The sequence below is a fragment of the Pygocentrus nattereri genome, chromosome 22 (assembly GCF_015220715.1).
Source record: "Pygocentrus nattereri isolate fPygNat1 chromosome 22, fPygNat1.pri, whole genome shotgun sequence".
Lineage (NCBI taxonomy): Eukaryota > Metazoa > Chordata > Actinopteri > Characiformes > Serrasalmidae > Pygocentrus > Pygocentrus nattereri.
Genome location: NC_051232.1, coordinates 30621396 through 30635372, shown reverse-complemented (window position 1 = coordinate 30635372; position 13977 = coordinate 30621396). Strand labels below are relative to the sequence as shown.

General features: G+C 43.2%; 1 protein-coding gene across 1 annotated transcript in view; it reads right to left on the bottom strand.

Annotated features, from left to right (window-relative positions):
- The window catches only part of lmbrd1 (LMBR1 domain containing 1), a 171496-nt gene extending 157782 nt beyond the window's left edge, over positions 1 to 13714 (bottom strand). The window contains exons 1-3 of the mRNA XM_037533048.1: positions 13624 to 13714; positions 8789 to 8965; positions 2030 to 2093 (exon numbers count right to left, since the gene is read on the bottom strand). Of these exons, the coding sequence (XP_037388945.1) occupies positions 2030 to 2093; positions 8789 to 8965; positions 13624 to 13680 (298 nt within the window). The 5' untranslated portion in view covers positions 13681 to 13714. The remainder of the gene's footprint in view (positions 1 to 2029; positions 2094 to 8788; positions 8966 to 13623) is intronic.
- Positions 13715 to 13977: the final 263 nt, after the last annotated feature.

The window sequence follows — 13977 nt, the reverse complement described above, 5'->3', positions numbered from 1 at the left end:
TATTTAATGTGCTTATTATTCGCCGAAAGATCAGAAAGTTTAGTCTATGCTGGGCAACTGTGCTAATAAGACGGCATTTTATTTAAACACCTCAGTGTCGCTGCTGGACTAGGAATAGTCCAATAATCAAAAATATCCAGCCAACAGGGTCCTGTGACCACTGATGAAGGACTAGAGGATGACCAACACAAACTGTGCAGCAGCAGATGAGCTGTCGTCTCTGACTTTACATCTACAAGGTGGACCGACAAGGTAGGAGTGTCTAATAGAGTGGACAGTGAGTGGACACAGTGTTTAAAAACTCCAACAGCACTGCTGTGTCTGATCCACCACCCAAATAGTACCTGCTCTGTGAGGGTCCTTGGGGGTCCTGACCACTGAAGAACAGGGTAAAAGGGGGCTAACAGAGTATCAGAGAAACAGATGGACTACAGTCTGTAACTGTAGAACTACAAAGTGCAGCTATACAGTAAGTGGAGCTGATAAGATGGACAATGGGCGCAGAAACAAGGAGGTGCTCATGATGTCATGCCTGATCGGTGCATTTCACTGTATATGTAATCCTCTACCAGGGCCAGCGGAGCCACAGGGGGTGAGAGCGCATTTGATCCACCACTTCTCAAAGTACTGGGGCGACAACCCACCAACTTCAGGACAACTGCATCAGAAAACATCTCCACTGTCCTTAAACTGCACAGACTGCTGACCTACAGGCAAGGCAAGTTTATATACAGGAGAAATACGGAATTTCAGCCTCAGCCCAGTCGCTGATTCACTCAATGACTCACCCATTCACTAACACTCAATGTGCCACTCAGCCAGTCAGTCTGTCAGTCACTGAGTGAACGATTGAATCAGTGACTCAGTGAAGCCGTCAGTCAGTGAGTTAGCTACATGTTCCTGACTTGACTCAGCGATCCACTGACTCAATGTGCCACTCAGGCAGTCAGGCTGTCTGTCACTGTGAATTAGTCAGTGACTCAGTCAGTCAGTGAGTTAGCTTCTTGTTATGGACTGATTCAATGACGCACAGACTTGATGTGAGTCGCTCACTATGTGAATGAATGAGTCAGTGAATCATTGACCCAGTGAGTCAGTCAGTCGGTCAATCAGTGAGTTAGCTTCATGTTACTGAATGATTCAGTGAATCACTTGAGTCAGCTGGTCGGTGAGTGAGTCTCATTCACTCTTAACTCATTCACCCTCCCTCGCTCCCACCCACCCACCCACCACTCAGAAAGGCACTGATTTGTGGTCCTAACATTTCTTTGGTCGTCATATTGCAAGACAACAGCAACAGCCTACAGATGCAAATGCCATATCAAGAGTGAATCCTAGACCGTGTGTTGCCTCCTTTGTGGATGAATTAATGATGCAACATCACTCCAGACAGTGAAACAACTGAAAAAAAAAGACAGTGTCCATTTATTTATGGCCTGTATATATAAATGCCTGCTATTCATCCTTTACGGTTGCAAACAATTTTGAATTGCAGCCAACATTCTGCACTTTAACCTCACAGTCACTATCTCACATCAAACCCTGGGATGCAGAGCCAAAACAAACACTGCTCCGCTGTCCAAATACTTACGGCCTGCAACACACGCACTGAGGCTATTAGTGCGCAGGAGAGAACGTGGCGCAACATTAACAGCAACTTCATTAGGGATGGCTGTGCGTCTGTGTTTGTGAGTCTCAGTGACCTTGTTAATATAACAGATCACTTCACTAATGCAGCTTTTCAGAGGAGGCTTCTGCTTAATTTAACCAAGTGGAATAAATAAATATATAATAAATTAAACTATCCAGTGACTTTATGGCCCGCTTTCGCAGGCTGAGGTTGGACGGTGTAGACGCGGTAATTTATGGCTTCTCTTAATCAACATTAAAGAGGCAATATGAAGGCTAGCTTAGCCAGTGCCACTCAAACAACGGGAGGAGGCGACAGACGTTAATGGAGAACCCAAGAGGCAGGATGGGGAACTCATCAATCACACTCTATCTGATGTGAACAGCATCGAGTACTTACTGTAGTAGCCGTATAAGACCGTGTCTTCAATCTGTCTCCTTGTTTCATTGCTTGCGGCCCAGTCCTAGAATTAGGAAAGAAAAAAAAAAAAAAACACTTTTACACCACAAATAACACAGATTTCAAAATGTGGGACGTTCAGAACAATGTCTCATTAACCATGACTGATTCTGAACATCGAGCATGCTGGACAGTTTAGTCCCAGGGATTCTAGCTCAAGGGTTTTTTAGTAAAGACAGTGAGATCTATATAAAAGCATCTGCGCTCTTAACCCTCTGGGGTCTCGATTTGTTCATATCTTCTTAAACTCTCCTTTAAAGGCTCTTAATGTAACATGTTTCCCCTCAAAAACCTTGCGAGTCTCGGTGAGACCGCTGCAGCAACTTCAGCAGCTGTAAACTCTCTGCACACATTTCTCTCGTGTCTCTAATGTGGACTGAATGAAGGATGAAGGGTTTCTGGCGTGATGGTCAGGTGATTTCCTGAGTGTCCATTGGTCAGTTTCACACTGGACAGGCCCACGAATCCACCACTTCCACACAGTGAGAGGCTGATGACGTGCATCTCAGCCCCTCTTCATAGGCTCATAACTTTGTCTCTGTGCTATATTCTCCCGAGAAATGGACTTTCTTTAGAGTTTGGTATCATTGCCAAATAACCACGGACCACTGAATGAGGAGAATATTGCGGTCATTTCATGAACTGTTTTACATTTTTGTTGTGTAACAGTGAACATATGATAACAGCACTGTTTAATGGAGAAACCTTCACACAATAAGTATTTGTTTGTCACCAAATCACCACCACGAGTCTTATTTAGCGCCAATCCAGCGGTGCCCTCTTCTCACACTGGGGCTGGATTTCAAACGGCTCCCTGCTCCCTACATAGTGCACTACATAGGAGTTTAAATACTGGATCCTGCAGGCCAACAGAGCAAAATACAGCTAAGAACCTCAAACACGCCCACACTCGATACACGACGCACTGTTTGGCTGTAGAGGCTAGAACTTCTACACTTTCATAGCTAGAACACTGCTTAGGGAGTACAGAACCGTTTGGGATTCAGCCTGGGTTTGACGCCACCTCTGAATCATGAACATTAGAGGTGCGTGAGACATTCAAGCCTGTGATATTAATGATGGAGCTGTTTAGGCTGTTGGCTCTTTCTGCCTGTTAGCTAGCTGACCATCCTGGTTCTAGATAAGCACATTAGCTGTCGGATCCTCAGTTTAAACAAGGGTTATTACTTCATCAGTGCACTCGGTGCTCCATGCGAGCAGCATGAGAGTCATAGATTATTCATTACCAGTAGAAGGGTTTTCGTGCCGTGGTGAAGTGATACAGGGTTCAGCTGTTGTGAGGTGTAGGTGCATATTCTTTATATTCTGATCCGGGGTGTATCGGATCGGTGCACCACTACAGCAACATTGGCAGCTCAGTCTGTAAGTAAAGCCTGTGGTGAGCTGTGCGTTTCCAATACTCTGCAGACGCAATGCAAACAAACCCCCAAAGGAGAAAGGAAAATACAGCACGATCGAGCTAATCAAGAAAGTGCCACCTGCCCATACGGAGGAGAGAGACTGACAAATGACTCAGGACAGGCTTCATATACTGCTCCTGCGTGAGGTGCTGTGAGGGAGCAGTGCTGTTTTGGCAATAGCTGCTTTTTTCCAGCCGGTGTGCGGCTTTCTTTCCCCTCAATGTGACTGAGATTCTATCAGAAACGTGACCTGACAGGTTGATGACTCACAGCTCCTCAAAGCGGATCCAAATGCCAGAGTGAATTGCTGTCTACCTCGCAGCCGTAAATCACTCTTTCTGATGACCCATCCCCCCAACCCACTCCCCATCCACCCCCACCCCCACCCCTTGGTCCATCCCACGTCCGACACCCATCCCTCTCCAGTCCATTGTTGAGAAAGATCACACTCTTAATTGGTACATGGGCCAGGAAATAACCTTAATCCTGAACTTGGATCAGGCTGACCTGATAAATAATTACTTCTTGCTGCTGGTTCTACGGTCTGCAGGCATCTGCTTCCAGTTATTCGTTTAAATAGCCTGTTCTAGCGGTGGAGCAATATGGCGAAAATGCGATATCGCGATACTCTGAGACATTTGCAGAGCCCTGCTGGTGACCACAACTTAGCAAGGCATGATATCATTTACATGCCTTCTACATCGTGGCCATGCATTGAGCTCTCACTCCCACACTATACTATGGCGTGGCCACGCATTATTCTTATTAATAACATAAAAACTTACAATAAACAACATATCATGGCAATTATTTTTTCCCAGACAACTGAGCTACATGTGGCATGCGTCCATACCCCATTTTTAAACACTGTGTCCACTCACTGTCCACTCTACTTGTCGGTCCACCTTGTAGATGTAAAGTCAGAGACGACAGCTCATCTGCTGCTGCACAGTTTGTGTTGGTCATCCTCTAGTCCTTCATCAGTGGTCACAGGACGCTGCTGGCTGGATATTTCTGGTTGGTGGACTGTTCTCAGTCCAGCAGCGACACTGAGGTGTTTAAAAACTCCAGCAGCACTGCTGTGTCTGATCCACTCAGACCAGCACAACACACACTAACACACCACCGTCATGTCAGTGTCACCGCAGAGCTGAGAATGATCCACCACCCAAATAGTACCTGCTCTGTGAGGGTCCATGGGGGTCCTGACCACTGAAGAACAGGGTAACAGAGTATCAGAGAAACAGATGGACTACAGTCTGTAACTGTAGAACTACCGAGTGGAACTATACAGTAACTGATAGCTGATAAGATGGACAGTGAAGAAACAAGAAGGTGGTCAGAACGTTACGCCCGAGTCTTCTGAGTTTATATGGAATGTTGATGATAAAATAGTGGAAAATCTGAAATAATATTTTTTCTTTGCGGACTATTTTGCCTCACAACACCCTGCATATCATGTATCCCTCCACCATGAATGGACACAGTCTCAGCCATCAGGCAGTGAATTCATAACCATTTCGTGTAGGAACTTTCTGTGAGGGAGCTTTTAGAGGTGGACGTCTGGTTCCTATCACCACCACTGTGAAGAGTTTTGACTCGGTCAGTTTCTCTGTAACGGAGCATTTTTCCCTTGCTTGCTAATAGCTCAGTAATTATTAAGAGGCAGGCGTTAAAGTGAAGAGTTACCAAAAGTATAACCCATTTTCTATGTGTCCCGTATGTTGAATTAGGCTGTATTTATGTCATTTAGTTACTTATATGATGTATTTAGCTTTTGAATATATTTCTAAAAGAAGCCAATTCTGGGATTTTTTTCCAACCTCAGTCTTCTCCGTGTACCGCTGCATGATATCAGTGGCCTAAACAGCTTAAGTTAGCGCAAACACCAAAGCCTCTTCTCTTCAAACAGCCCTGCTGCTGTCAGACACATCAATCTGAAAGCATCGCCTGAGATGAGTCTACGCAGAGTAAAGACGCCTTTTAGAAAATAAAACAGATCTGATGTAATAATGTTTCGGGCAGCCCTGCCGCCCCACCTTACACCGCAGTATGTCTTCGATTTCAGAGTAAGGGAGCGCATCGTCACGAGGCAACCCACAGACCTGTCAATCAGCGCAATGATCTCTTTAGAGGCAAACCGAATGCAGGCCTAGGTGTGCAGGCCGCACCGCTGATCGGTTGGCTGGCAAAGGCTCCTTCAGCCATTAAGCCTGCTTACTCAACTGAAGGAACGAAATATTTGATCTGCACATCAGAAATGGATTACAGTGACTACCCAAAGCCAAAGAGAGGATCTCGGCCGTCCTCTATTCATGTATCATCTGTGTTTATTCGAGCCTTGAAGTCACCCTTTCTCAACAAAGACCACCTGTCTCCTCCGCTCATTCCACAGTGGTGCTGCTGAAGAATTGGCCTCAAGTAGCGCTTCTCTTTCTTCCGTCCCCACAGGCTTTAATTATTGCTCTACGCTCTATTTATGTTTTCCTTTTCCACACTGAAAGTACTGTGGTGTGTTCAAATGGCTCTGAAAACCTTTCCATTTGTCAGCTGAAGCAATAACCGAAACAATTCTAAGTAAGAAAAAAAGGTCTTGGGTTGAGCACACTCTAAAACGAGATCCGTCAAAGCCCAAAGCCTCTTCCAAACACGCAGGAAGTGGCTTAAGATGTTCGTCCCAAGCACTACGCTGTCAGGAAACAAGGTGCTGCACGGGTCCATTATTGCTCATCAAGGTACTAATGATGTAAATGTACCCTCAAAAGGCACAACAGCGATTTTAAGGCCCAACGGCGCTCCTCAAATATGTTCTCCCCAGGCGAGAGGTGCGTATTTAGGTCTTTAAATGGCCCAATGGTTCAAAAAGGAGCAGTAAAATAAAAAAGCTGGAGAAGAGACACGATACGTGGGGCGAGTTGAATGTAAGACAATTACGCCTTTTCTCCACCACATGGCATGTCTCAACTGGACTCAACTCGCTTTCAGCACCAGGTACTTCATTTTCCACTGTGGATATAGCGCCCCCTCAAGGTAGCTGATCGTCATAGCGACGCCACATGAATCTGATGGCAGCAAGATGAAAGGCTGCTAAAAGAAAAGGAAAGTTTGGCCAACGAGGCGATTCTGGTTGCTCAGAGGCAATGCAAGGGGGTTACAATAACGGGATCCCAAGTGGTGCAACCGTCCAAGTCTTGGCCGTATCACCAGGAGATAACGTTTTCGAACCCTGGTGATGCTACAGCTGTCCATGGCCGGGAGTTCGAATGAGCACAGTTGTGGTCACTCTCTCTGGGTGGGTAGGATGGCCCCCTGTCACTCAGCATGATGCTATGCTAGCCATCGGAGGCATCTGTAAGCTGACGTAACAGAACTGGTGGTTAGTGTTCTCCTCTAAGCGCATTCAGTTGTCCAATGACGTTGTATTTGCTTCAGTTTAAAAAGATGCAGTGGCGCTTCATGGGACTCGGAGGAAGTCTGTGTTTGCCTTAGCCCTCCTAGCGCTGTGATATCGTGTGACTGAGGGAGTCAGAAATAGTGGGGAGAAAAAAAGAGGGCATGCTAACCTGGTAGCAGACTGCTGGTCACCATAGCAACGCAGACAATCTCACCTAGCTAGTAGCTAATGGAACGGCAAAGGGAGAGATTTAAGAGGAACATCGATGATTTGGAGATGAATGGACTCATTTGTGTTTATAATCCCTCCAGCTGCTTTCCTGACACGTTTAATCTGCAACGGAAAACTGTCAAACACTAAAAACTCGCGATGCTGAAAACCCGCTTCTCATTCGCCAGTTTCTCGTTTGAATGATCCCGTTCCTCCTTAAATGGTGTAGCAGTTACATTCTGCATCTCAAGGCTCAACAGCAAAGTTCGAACAAGAAGCTGGTGAATGAGAAACAACTTCAGTTTAAAAAGAAATCAAACGTAAGGAGACATTTTTCAAGAGATTTTTCTTTTGTGGAAAAGTTTCCTGCCGGAGATGCGAGAAAAGTGACTACAGCTGATCTAAAGCTTAAAGCAGACCAAAGAAAGTCTGAGTTTCCGTTTATATTATATGCCGTTTATATTAAATAAAATGGACATAACATTTTGTGGCTTCCAATGTGGATTCTTAACATTTCGGTTGTGATCCCTGGTTTAGGATGACCGTGGTCTGCAGTTTTTCCATGTCACCTTTTGGTATCGTCTCAACTCGCTTGGAACCTCAACGGAGGTGACACCAAAAATAGCACCCAATGGAGACCCAAAAAAGGTGTTCCCCTTGAGGGTTCCACCGCCCCCCCCCGACAGTTAAGTACCTTTTTTTCTTAGAGTGTATGGAAGAGAAATGTGCCTAGAACTTTTATTTCTGTTAACATTTCATTAGACCTCATTACCATTTTAAGGAATAAAATCTGTTCAGCTGTTCTTATTTTTGATGAGGTCAGGTTTTGGCTTGACCTCTACAAGCTGACCGGTCCCCGTGCTGATCGTTATCTTGAATCACTCAAAAAGTAGGACAGGAAAAGCACTTCTGTCTCATTCGTTGATCCTCACAATCTCACTTGGCTCCTTCTCACATAAACACTGCCTAGAAGTGAAGGAAAATGAGGCAGGAGATATTTCCTGGATTTCTGATTAAAGCTCAACTGCAGATACTCGCTCCAAAACAAGGGTTCCCAACTTTTGGACCATGGACCGGTACCGGGTCACGAGAATGCCACTGTGGGCAGCGGTCCACTCCACAGAACTGGTTCAAACTGAGCTCCTAGAGTTCAACATTATTAAAAAATAATAAGACCTTAGATATTAAGTGCTGGTCTATTTAAACCTAAAGCATTAATGTCATTCATTAATTTAATGTTTGTCAAACTTGACACACGTTTTTTAAAAATACATGTAAATATATTTTCATTTTGAGGAAACAGACACAAAGCTAATCAGACAAAGAAGCTGGACGATAGACTGACCACCCCAGAGTCCAGAACTCAACACCACTGAATGTGTTGAAAATTATCAACCAGCTTCTAAGACTGAACTTTGGAGGCGTGTCTGCAGATTCTTTGAGGAGCTGAAAGTGAGTCTCCTGAACAGAATGGAAGCTGGAATGAAGGGAAATCAAATGAATTAAGGGTCTCGGAGTTTTGTATGTAAAGGCTGTTGATAACTTCAAACCTGAACTTGAACACATTTCCAGAGAGGCTTCCCCTGAGGAGCCATTATCCAGCCCTGTCTCATCCAGCCACTTAACCATCACCAAGCCTCAAAATGTTGTGCTTATTCACAAAAATGATCCTACCTTGTAAGTGCCATTTGGATATTTCATGAAGGACACTAGAAAGATATCCACTGGGAGGAGAGCGGAGGTGATCAGGGCGATGGCCAGAGCGCATATTGCCGTGATGGTGGAGATGACCTCGCTCTCCTGCCGACTCTGGTATTTCCGAATGTAGACCCAGCAGAAGGCCAGGATGACCTAGAGGGTGAGGATAAAAAAATAAAAATAAAATAAAAACTGCTTTAATGTGAAGAGTAGAGCTGTAAAACTCAAATCGCAAGATAGGACTGGATGGTTTGGGGAAAATGTCTTGATTTTTCTGACCAATATTGGGATTTAAATGCAATTTTCAGTTTTCCATTTTCATTATCTTTACATTCATTTCCAGGCCTGTTTTTTTTTTTTTGACAAAGAACACCTGAATATTGAGTTTTCCTGGTCTGAAATCATGGTTGTGTTGCCATATACACAGAACATGGGTGTTTTGATGCCTCTCACTGGTCCAGCTCATCTACAAGCAGTTCACAAGCTGTGTTAATAGGCTAATTTAAAAACACGGTTGACCTTAGATGTTCAGTCTATCGTTAACTAACATCCATCTAATTATCTACTAAATGCAGCTGAACTTGAAGTTGAGCGTTTAAGTTTTATTAGATCTAATCCTAATCCTAATCCTCATCATAATGCTGTTGATAACTATCTCCTGATAGTTATAGTAGCTGTAGATCATCTATAGGGGACTATGTTAAAAAAGTGTGACCATTGATTTTCCCTTGCAACTTGTTACATCAACACTGCTATAGAAAACTACTCTTTCAAGCTGCTAGTTCCGTCTAAAAATGATTGATTGCTGCCTTTATAAGTTTAAAATGGAGAAATTTAACCGATTTACATGCAGCTCATGAACTGACTGATAGAGTAAATATACAACCACAACTTACTGGCAGTCTGGCACAGTTTGCTCAAGTCGAAAAGCCAGAAATAGTGGACTTTTTGGGTCATGTTGGTCAAAAAAACTCAACTAAAAGACAATAATAGTAGTTTAAATTGCAGCTGCAATGTTTGTAGAAAAAATCGCAATTAAATATTTTCCCCAAATCGTTCAGCTCTACTTACAAGATGGGCACTTGGTACATTCTGTACAGGCAAAAGTGTAATGAAAGAAAATTATTAATGCAGATTATTCTTAATAAGTCATTCCCAAGCAATTCCGCTGTCCATCTGAATGTACTGTGAAGAGGAAAGCGTGTATATCTATCATAATCATTTTAATCCAGCAGCTCTCTGCTGGGTAAATTATCAGCCCGTGTTTATCCTGATGTTGCTGTTTACACAGCAGCCCGTATTCAGGACAGCGTCTCCGATTCAAAACTCTGATCCAGGATCAGTTCCAGTCCCAGTCCCGACGCTCTGGGAATGCGGGCTCTAGTATGTGAAACACTTCCAGTGAATTAAAAGCGAAAGCGCTGAAGTGCATGAGCGAAAACACACCGGCACACTTTGCATTCAGGCGACCAAGATTTCCTGTTTTCTTCTTTTTCAGAACGGAAAGTTCGAGAAAAGATCTTCAACTTTAACTCAGGGCTGCTCTGCCAACACCAGCACAGCGCAGGGATAATACACTCAACAACATCAGCAACACGAAGGCTAAAAATAATCAGCATCGTGATCACTATTAATAATCAACTTTCAGAGGAATAACAAGAATAATAAAATCATATCACTCATGCAACAACAAGACAACAGCAGAAAAATCAGACGACGTAAAACAAATAATAATAAAATCTGAAATATAATAATAATGAGAAGCTGTATTGTGTTTATTAGTGACACTTATATTCACTATTCATATCATTTAAATTGTTCAATACTTCAAAGAATTCTGTGAATCATATTTTTCAAATTCATGTAAATTAGACTGAATAATATTAATCATAAGAGAATTGAACATATTTTAATATGTGCATATTAAACTGCAATTATAATTTAATGCTTCATTATTATTATTTCCAGTGGAGGGGGCCTATCTATCTAGAACCATTTTATGCTTAAACAGTTGTTTGCATGGTGCTATATAGAACCTTTTTCAAGACGCTGTGTACTGTAAAAACCCTACTGAAGTATCAGGACATTACATTTTGCCATATCGCCCACCTCCAGTTCTATATGGTTCTATCTAGAACCATTTCATGCTTAAACAGTTGTTTGCATGGTGCTATATAGAACCTTTTTCAAGACACTGTGTACTGTAAAAACCCTACTGAAGTATCAGGACATTACATTTTGCCATATCGCCCACCTCCGGTTCTATCTAGAACCATTTCACGCTTAAACAGTTCTCTGCCTGGTGCTATACAGAACCTTATTGAAAATGGTTCTATACAGGGTCCTGCTACTGCTATGATGTCATGTTTTTCGGTGCTGTATGAGTATATACTGGTCAAACCGTCTCACGCTTCTTTTTCTCCCTAGAGAATAAAGTTAATTCGGCAGGTTCCTCGGGGACAGAGCGGTTCTGGACGGACCTGTTTCATTAAAACAGCGATTAAACGCTCGGAACAGGCGAGGTGAAGATCAGCGAGGTCATATTCCAGGCACACGCCGCATAAGTGACGAGGACACTGCTAAAACCAGCTGCCTCTGATCAAGGGATGCCATTTTCAGACAGGATCAATTAAGAGGCCTACATACTTAAGCCTCTGGCCGACCGGGTTGCCAGATCACGGCACAAGGCTGCGCATGCAAACGAAGGCCGGCGACGGCCTGCATGGCTAAATAGAGACTTCTGCTTGGGCTGAGGGGGAAAAGTTCACACATTTAACTTCCTGTTTAAAATCTCAGCCCAACTAAGGCGAGAACAAGCAATTAGTATCGATCGCGGAAGCTGCCCGACTTCGTCTCGGCTGTTGTTTCGCTCAGAGAGATGAATTAGTGGGAGATCCATTGGAAATAGTTTGAAAACCAGGAATCAATGGTGTTTTTAAAGAAAGGGGAGATGAAGTAAACAAGCAACGTGACATTTCTAAAATACTGCAACGTTTTCGGTGGAGCGCATTCAGTAAATCTCTGTTTACATCTTAAATCTATAAAATACATTCAATATCTCTCATTATGCTACTGCTGTAAGAGTATAATAAGACTAATAAGCCCATTTCTAGACGTTCCTTATTTATTTAAGGTTATTTTATCTGGTGAAAGTGTCAGATTATTGCACTCGTTTGAAGGATTATTTCTTTAAATATGCAAAACCATCTTCATTATTTCTTGAAACAAGACATAATTACACTTTCATACCATCTTTTATTAGAAGTGGGTTAAATAATGTCATTAACTTTTTACGACAGTCTCATAATAGACTGTATTTGATATACGGACTAGTTTTACGATGTTTAGATGGAACTAAATTTCCTTCAGCTTTTGCATTCAGAGGGTCAAACACTTGCACATTATTAACTAAACCACAAAACATTGTTATTTTATGTACGTGTAGCTCAGATTTGTAAGGCTAATCAAAGACATACATTTCAAGTATTTCAGAAGAGAAACACCTCCGGCATTTGCTGCTACAGAGCGAACTCAAAGCTAAGCGGCTGAGTACGGAGCCCTTGAATGTCAAGCTGGGGACCTTCTGGGCCAAAGAGATCAGTGTTTACCCTCCTCTAACACGCTGAATTCAGTGCAGTAAGGCCTTAATTAGCTGATGAGCTGAATCAGGTGTGTTTATTGAGGCAGTGAGCTGCATTGTACTGGCCCACGAGGACTGGACCCTGACACATGTGCCCTAAAACAACATGCTGACCCGTTTTTAAAATGCGGCTACTGAGACCACGAATAAACATATGTGTACCATATTACGGCCTCAATATTACAGCCTTTGTGTTGTGTACACAATTACTATATTAGGGGCACAAATTACTATATAAGGCCATAATTTGTTATATTGAGAACACAGATTATTACACTGATCTCAAGTTTCTCATAACTCGTGGACCAATATATTAACTTGTTGCGCCTTGAGTACACAGATCACTATATCGAGTACACAGATCACTATATCGAGTACACAGATCACTATATCACTATATCGAGTACACAGATCACTATATCGAGTACACAGATCACTATATCGAGTACACAGATCACTATATCGAGTACACAGATCACTATATCACTATATCGAGTACACAGATCACTATATCGAGTACACAGATCACTATATCGAGTACACAGATCACTATATCGAGTACACAGATCACTATATCGAGTACACAGATCACTATATCGAGTACACAGATCACTATAACCAGTACACAGATCACTATATCGAGTACACAGATCACTATAACCAGTACACAGATCACTATAACCAGTACACAGATCACTAGAGTACTCAGATCACTATAACGAGTACACAAATTACTATATTGAGTACACAAATTACTATCGAGTACACAGATCACTATATCGAGTACACAATTTATACTGAGTACGAAAATGATTACACTGAGGTCACAAGTTAAGTTTCTCATAACTCGTGGACTAATATATTAACTTGTGGCCTCGATACAGCAGCTCATAGCCTCAGTATATGAATTCGTGGCCCCGCCTTATTGAATAACACCCCCGTCGCTCTGGGGGCTCCGCATGCGGGGCGGGAGAGTCTTTATTCTGCGTCTGCAGCCGCTCGGCTCTGCTCGGTTCGCTCGGTCAGCTCGGTTCGGTCGGCTCTGCTCGGTTAGCTTAGCCACGGTGAACTCTGGGTTCACAGCTCGATTCGGCGGATATTCGGATATTCTGATTTATCTACGCGGGGGGCTGGGGACCCCCTCAGTGAGGAGCTCAGTGTGGGGTCTTACCAGCAGCACCGCGGTGAATATGGACCAGCCCAGCACCGACTCGGTCAGCAACGCCATCTTCACTGGACCGCGCTCACTTCCTGCAACAAACACAGCGCCGATCACGTGACCCGCCTCGCCGCCGAGCGTGACGGGAAAAAAGTCCAAACAGCGTTAAAACAGCGGTAATCGATCAATGAACGACGGCAGTTCAGTTCAATTAATGATCATATTAAAAAGCATTATCAGAATAAAAATAATACCATTCACACGCAGAAATAACACGACTTTTTAATACGACTCTCAAAGGAATAATAATAATAATAATAATAATAATAAAAGATTATATCACACATATATGAGATATTGCAAGGA